The sequence below is a fragment of the Trichomycterus rosablanca genome, chromosome 9, assembly GCF_030014385.1.
Source record: "Trichomycterus rosablanca isolate fTriRos1 chromosome 9, fTriRos1.hap1, whole genome shotgun sequence".
NCBI lineage: Eukaryota > Metazoa > Chordata > Actinopteri > Siluriformes > Trichomycteridae > Trichomycterus > Trichomycterus rosablanca.
Genome location: NC_085996.1, coordinates 12,294,522 through 12,302,021, shown reverse-complemented (window position 1 = coordinate 12,302,021; position 7,500 = coordinate 12,294,522). Strand labels below are relative to the sequence as shown.

General features: G+C 42.5%; 1 protein-coding gene across 1 annotated transcript in view; it reads right to left on the bottom strand.

Moving 5' to 3' along the window:
* nbas (NBAS subunit of NRZ tethering complex) overlaps positions 1-7,500 on the bottom strand; it is a 248,075-nt gene that overhangs the window by 143,744 nt on the left and 96,831 nt on the right. Inside the window, exons 31-32 of the mRNA XM_063001902.1 lie at positions 5,280-5,392; positions 1,989-2,102 (exon numbers count right to left, since the gene is read on the bottom strand). Of these exons, the coding sequence (XP_062857972.1) occupies positions 1,989-2,102; positions 5,280-5,392 (227 nt within the window). The remainder of the gene's footprint in view (positions 1-1,988; positions 2,103-5,279; positions 5,393-7,500) is intronic.

Here is a 7,500-nt window from a genome sequence, read left to right as displayed (position 1 = left end):
GATGGCATTTCTCTGTCAGTCTGGTATAAAATGATTACCAAAACTGCCAATTTAATCAATTCAATCGTCCCCCAAAACATTAGTATCTCTTTGTTTGATAGATTTTTAATGTCACGTTTTACACATGATTCATCAGATTCATGTCACACACAGTCATGGGCAATTTAGTATCTCTGATATTAAAATTCCTCTCTATGAGTCGTGTATTCATTCTTTTAATAAAGCATTTCATCTAATTTGATTCTTGACTTCATACTCTTTTAGTCAAATTGCCTTATTCATGCCTTTTAATAGTGAAAATACACTCCAGATAAGTATTTTCTGAAGCACTAAAAGCACTTTTACTTAAGTTTATCACACTTAAACACTTAAAGACTTCATAATCAGATGAGGGTTCCAGTTCTAACAGCTTTTCTTTATCACAGTGTGAGGAGGAGATGGTTTTACAGATCATCTGTGATAATACAGGGTCTTACTAAGGTATTTTGCGGACGGGATTAAATCCCCCATCATTAGTCAAATACAGGTTATCTGTGAGAATACAGGGTCTCACAAAAATATTTTAAAAATAGAGTTGAATTGCTCATTCATTAATCCATCCATCCATTCAATAATCTATCAATACCATCCGTCCATCCATCCAATAATATAACAATACCATCCATCAATACCATCCCTCCAATAATCTAACAATACCACCCATACATCAATACCATCCATCCATCCATCCATCCAATAGTCTATCAATACCATCCATCCATCAACACCATCCATCCATCCATCCATCCAATAATCAATCAATACCATCTATACGTCAATATCATCCATCCATCCATCCATCCATCCATCCACCAATACATCCATCCATCCATCCATCCACCAATACCATCCATCCATCCATCCACCAATACCATCCATCCATCCATCCACCAATACCATCCATCCATCCATCCATCCAGCAATACCATCCATCCATCCATCCATCCACCAATACCATCCATCCATCCATCCATCCAGCAATACCATCCATCCATCCATCCACCAATACCATCCATCCATCCATCCATCCAGCAATACCATCCATCCATCCATCCACCAATACCATCCATCCATCCATCCACCAATACATCCATCCATCCATCCATCCATCCACCAATACCATCCACCAGTACCATCCATCCATCCATCCATCCACCAATACTATCCACCCATCCATCCACCAATACCATCCATCCACCAATACCATCCATCCATCCATCCACCCATCCACCAATACCATCCATCCATCCAATAATCAATCAATACCATCCATCCATCCATCCACCAATACCATCCATCCATCCATCCAATAATTAATCAATACCATCTATTCGTCAATACCATCCATCCATCCACCAATACCATCCATCCACCAAAACCATCCATCCATCCAATAATCAATCAATACCATCCATCCATCCATCCACCAATACCATCCATCCATCCATCCATCCAATAATTAATCAATACCATCTATACGTCAATACCATCCATCCATCCAATAATTAATCAATACCATCTATACGTCAATACCATCCATCCATCCATCCATCCATTCATCCACCAATACCATCCATCCATCCAATAATCAATCAATACCATCCATACGTCAATACCATCCATCCATCCATCCAATAATCAGACAATACAATTCATCCAAACCAATAATCCATCCATTCATCCATCAATCAATACCATCTATCCATCCATCCATCCAATAATCTATCAATACCATCCATCCATCCAATAATCAGACAATACAATTCATCCAAACCAATCATCCATCCATTCATCCATCAATCAATACCATCTATCCATCCACCCATCAATCAATACCATCCATCCATCCATCTGTCCCTGCATCCATCAATGCATCCACCCACCCATCCATCCAATAATTATTCAATACCATTTATCCATCTGTCCAAGTGTGTGTGTGTGTGTGTTACCTGCAACACGCAGCAGTCTTGCCAGCTCCAGCAGCAGAGTGGACTGTTTATAGGCTCCAGAACACTGAGCGATACACTCCTTTATCAAGGACAGACGGTCATCACGCAGTCGTACTGGACAGAAGGAAAACAGACATAGAACAGCTAAGCTGTAAGTAAAACTCAGCAAGAGCAATTCTAGACAGTTTACCACTCATTAATAAGTGACATTGAAAGACTGGACCTTGCAATACAGAGAATGAACTCTCAAATAACTATATAGTACAAAAAGTCTAACTAAAAGTCTCATTTCTGAATTCATGAGTTTTAGCCACAGCGATTCCTAACAGGTGTAATAAAACAATTATAAGTAAGAAATGAAATGCTTCTAACAATGCAGCAACAATTTAGGGAAGGACTGTTTCTGCTTCAGCATGACTGTTCCCTTGTGCACAATGCAAGGGCTGTGAATATATAGTGTGATCAAATTAGTTATTTTTAGGCACTTTGTTTGGTGAAGCATGCAAGTACACCAGTCCTGATTTCGAGCTCGCAAGTTCGAATCTCGACTCTACTAATAGCTGACTGGGCACCTTCAAGGACAATTATTGGCTGGTCCTGGGAAGAGAGGCTTTAGGGATTCCTCATAAGTGCTGCAGTTATGACATCGGCTGGCTGATCGATGGAGCCTGTACATTGAGACATAGAATCAATCATCCAACCATCCAGCCATCCTATCTTCCATCCATCCATCAATCAATACCATTCATCCAACCAATCATCCGTCCGTCCAACCATCCATCCATCTGTCTGTCTATCTGAGACGGGGAATAATGGGGGTCAGTGTGTGACTCTTCATGCGCAATATGGTTCATGCAGGTGAAAAGAAGCGGTAGACTACTGCACGTGTGTTAAAGGAGGGTGTGTTATTTATGGAGTGGAGGTCAGCAGCAGTAGAAGAAGTGAAATTTGATTGGGTAATTGGAGACAACTAAATTGGCAACATCCAATCAACCACTCACAGGAAAAGACCAGAAGCAAAAACAAAACAAAGAAATCCCAGACTGGGGTAAGATCATTCTTCTGCCATTCTTCTATGTGTAAGTAAACTTTTGACCTTAACTCCACTACACCAAATACACATCATTTACAGCGAAGCTTCAGCATTTATACACTGGTCATGTATTTGACATCTGGCTATCTGGAGAGCTTTGAGGAACTTTCTCACTTTAACTTTTGCTTGAGTAGAACTTCTCACATCTTGACCTGTTGTTCTTTTGACTTTTGTACTTTATAAAATTTTAATCGCATTTCCTTCCTTCAGGGAGAAGAATTTTCAAGAACCTTCACAGCCGGCACTAATGTACACATTCCACATGAAACTGTGGGCATCTGTCCTTCAGCAACAAAGAGAAAAATTGAAGGACAAAGAAAAAGTAAAGGAACCCTTAGTGGAACAACCCGCCCACTCCCTCACTATTGTATTTGTCATGTGTTCCACCCGTATCAAGAAAGCTGAACTCAGCTAAGGGACACAGAGTTTCACACAAACACATTTAATACATGTATTTGCTTTTCTATTATTTATTTATTTTATTTTGTTCTTTTTTTGTCAGACCTTCGTTTAATGCTCGGTATTTAGCTCGGCACAGCAAGTAAGCAAATCTACACACATACGTACATACGTATCAGTGATTACTCCTGTTTTGATGGACCGGTATAACCAACGATTTCTACACCACAAGCTGTGGTGTCTACAGCTCTGGTTCCTGTGGGAGTTGTACGGTCATGCAGGGATGTGGATTAAAGAGAGGAGAGGAGAGGAGAAGAGAAGAGTAGGGAAGGGTAGGAAAGAGTATGGAAAGGGAAGAGTAAGGACGGGTATGGTAGGGAAGAGAAGAGAAGGGTAGGGAAGGGAATGGAATGGAAGGGAAGAGTAGGGAAGGGAAGGGAATGGAAGGGTAGGGAAGGGAATGGAAGGGAATTGAAGGGAAGGGAAGAGTAGGAAAGAATAGGGAAGGGAAGAGTAGGAAAGAATAGGGAAGGGAAGAGTAAGGACGAGTAGGGTAGGGTAGGGTAGGGAAGAGAAGGGTAGGGAAGGGAATGGAATGGAAGGGAATTGAAGGGTAGGGAAGAGTAGGAAAGTGTAGGGAAGGGAATGGTAGGGAATGATAGGGAAGAGTAGGGGAGGGAATGGAAGGGTAGGGGATGGTAGGGAAGAGTAGGGAAGGGTAGGGAGGGGAAGTTTAAAGTAGGGAAGGGAAGAGTAGGGTATCGAAGGGAAGAAAAGAGAACAGAACAGAAGAGAAGAGAAAAGAAGTGAGGTGAAGAGAAAAGAAGAGAAGAGAGGAGGATAGTAGGGTAGGGAAGTTTAGGGTAGGGAAGGGAAGAGTAGGGAAGGGTAGGGTAGGGAAGAGAAGTGTAGAGAAGGGTAGGGTAGGGAAGGGTAGGAAAGAGTAGGGTATGGAAGGGTAGGGAAGCGGAGAGTAGAGAAGAGAAGAAGAGAGAAGAGGAGAGTATGGTAGGGAAGTTTAGGGTAGGAAAGGGAAAAGTAGGGAAGGGAAGAGAAGTGTAGGGTAGGGAAGGGTAAGGAAGGAAAGAGAAAAGTAGGGAATGGTAGGGTAGGGAAGAGAAGAGAAGTGAAGTGTAGGGTAGGGAAGGGTAGGGAGGGGTAGGGAAGGGTAGGGAAAAGTAGGCAAAGGTAGGGTAGGGAAGAGAAGAGAAGAGAAGTGTAGGGTAGGGAAGGGTAGGGAAGGGAAGGGTAGGAAAGAGTAGAGAAGAGAAAAGAAGAGAAGAGGAGAGTAGGGTAGGGAAGTTTAGGGTAGGGAAGGGAAAAGTAGGGAAGGGTAGGGTAGGGAAGGGAAGAGAAGTGTAGGGTAGGGAAGGGTAGGGAAGGGAATGGAAGAATAGGGTAGGGTGGGGAAGGGTAGGGAAGGGAATGGAAGAATAGGGTAGGGTAGGGAAGAGTAGAGAAGAGAAGAGTAAGGTAGGGAAGAGAAGAGTAGGGTAGGGAAGGGTAGGGAAGAGAAGAGTAGGGTAGGGAAGGGTAGGGAAGAGAAGAGTAAGGTAGGGAAGAGTAGAGAAGAGAAGAGTAAGGTAGGGAAGAGTAGAGAAGAGAAGAGTAAGGTAGGGAAGGGTAGGGAAGAGAAGAGTAGAGAAGAGAAGAGGAGACAAGAGGAGAGGAGAGGAGAGAAGAGAAGAGAAGAGAAGAGAAAATAGTGAAGATAAGAGAAGAACACATGGAAGAAGTGCTACAAGTGGCAGATGGTTGATAGGAAGGTTCTCCGTTGAGTTTCCGGTGAAGAAGGTTACCTTGTAATGGCAGGACTTTAATCCCAAAGTGGTCCAGTCTAGATAGGGCAGTGATCAAGTCCAGTTCTTCTTGGATTGCAGGAGGACAATCAGTGATCAACTGCAGACAAGACCTACAAAAACACAACAGAACGTTGATCAAATAAATCAGTTCAGGTACACCATACAGCCCAAAGTATATGCCAGCATATGTAGTATGAATTGTGATCAATGTCTGGTTTACAGAAGCAGTCGGTGGCCCTACACTACTGGCTACCGTATTAGTTGTGTATGCAACGATGTAATTAATAAAAAAATATATAAATATAAAAAGTCTTGGGGATATTAGTGAATAAAATGAAAAGGTTGGGGTGCTAAGGTAGCACAGAAGTCCAATATACTAGCATATTACAGCTAAGTAAAAAGGTTAGACTATGGTTTAAAGACAGTGGCCATGAGAACATTGGGAAGTTATGGATTGAGAGACTGGATAAAAAAAGAAAAGAAAAAAAAATACAAAAAATGATAAAACAACAGGTTTGAGGTTTATGAGTGACTAGGGATGTAATGATACACTCTACCCACGATGTGATACAATTCACGATACTGGGTTCACGATACAATTTTTTCCCGATTTTTTAAACAATATTAAATTGAATACAAAGTTTCCTTTTATTATTTCTCTTTAAAAAAATAAATAAATAAAATACTGTATTTGTGCTTATTTGTATTTATCTAAATAATGAACGTCCTTTGATTTTTGAGGAAGGTACAAACTACGCAAAACAATGCTGCACATTTCCCTTTCTGTGTAAACAAAAAAAAACTGAAATGAAATCAATCCCACATTAAATAAATAATACAAATAAAAAAAGTGTCCTCACATAAATACATTTGGCTGGAAAATTCCGAACCTGGCAACCCTGTAGTGACGTCAACCAGGCGAGGCGAATAGCACCAGCACCCTCTGCTGTTTAAAGTGAACATCGATTTATTATACATGTAAACCGATTTGAACCGTTACACATGTGAATCGATTTTTAACTGTCTTGTGGTGCATCGTTACATCCCTATAAGTGACTGGAAAAAGCTGCCATATTGTCACCATGGATGCATCATTCTGTTCATTGCGGTAAAAACCACGCAGCCGAAACGCTACAGTGCAGCCCAGCAAGAGACGGTCAGAAAGAGACAGAATGTTCACGGAGAGCAAACCAGTCCGTCATCTATTCTGAGGACAGCTGCTAATTGCGGTGCTAACAACAGCTAACATCCAGGGTGGAACTGTAATGGGCCAGTAAGACATTTCCAGCAGTGGTCTTTTGTGTGCTCATCATTCACGCTAATGCAATTGTGTCCACTCTTTGGTCGGCTCTCACTTAGAAGTGTTGTAAATCAATAATAGCCGGCACCCTGCGATCACCCAAAACTAATCACACATCACAGCGATACATTAGTGCCAAAATCCCGTGTCCACTAGCAACGCTGATTTCCCTTTCATAAGCTCATTTTGAACATTTCTGATATTAAGAGACAATCCGGTTCAAGCCAATATTTTCAAGACAATTTATTTGGGTTACTCACTCGATCCCACCTAAGTGGAGTTTGGCACAGCCTATTCAATTTATGGCCCACTTTTGCTGCCAAAACAGCCCTGACCCGTCGAGGCATGGACTCCACTAGACCCCTGAAGGTGTGCTGTGGTATCTGGCACCAAGATGTCAGCAGCAGATCCTTTAACTCCTGTAAGTTGTGAGGTGGGGCCTCCATGGATCGGACTTGTTTGTCCAGCACATCCCACAGATGCTCGAGGCCAGGTCAACACCTCAAACTCATTGTTGTGCTCCTCAAACCATTCCTGAAGCATTTCTGCTTTGTAGCAGGGAGCATTATCCTGCTGAAAGAGGCCACACCCATCAGGGGATACAGTTTCCATGAAAGGGTGTACAGTACATGGTCTGCAGTAATGCTTAGGTAGGTGGTACGTGTCAAAGTAACATCCACGTGGATGGCAGGACACAAGGTTTCCCAGCAGAACATTGCCCAAAGCATCACACTGCCTCCACCGGCTTGCCTATTTCCCATAGTGCATCCTGGTGACATGTGTTCCCCAGGTAAGCGACGCACACGCACCCGGCCATCCACGTGATGTACAAGAAAACGTGATTCCTCAGACCAGGCCACCTTCTTCCACTGCTCTGTGGTACAGATCCGATGCTCACGTGCCCATTGTTGGCGCTTT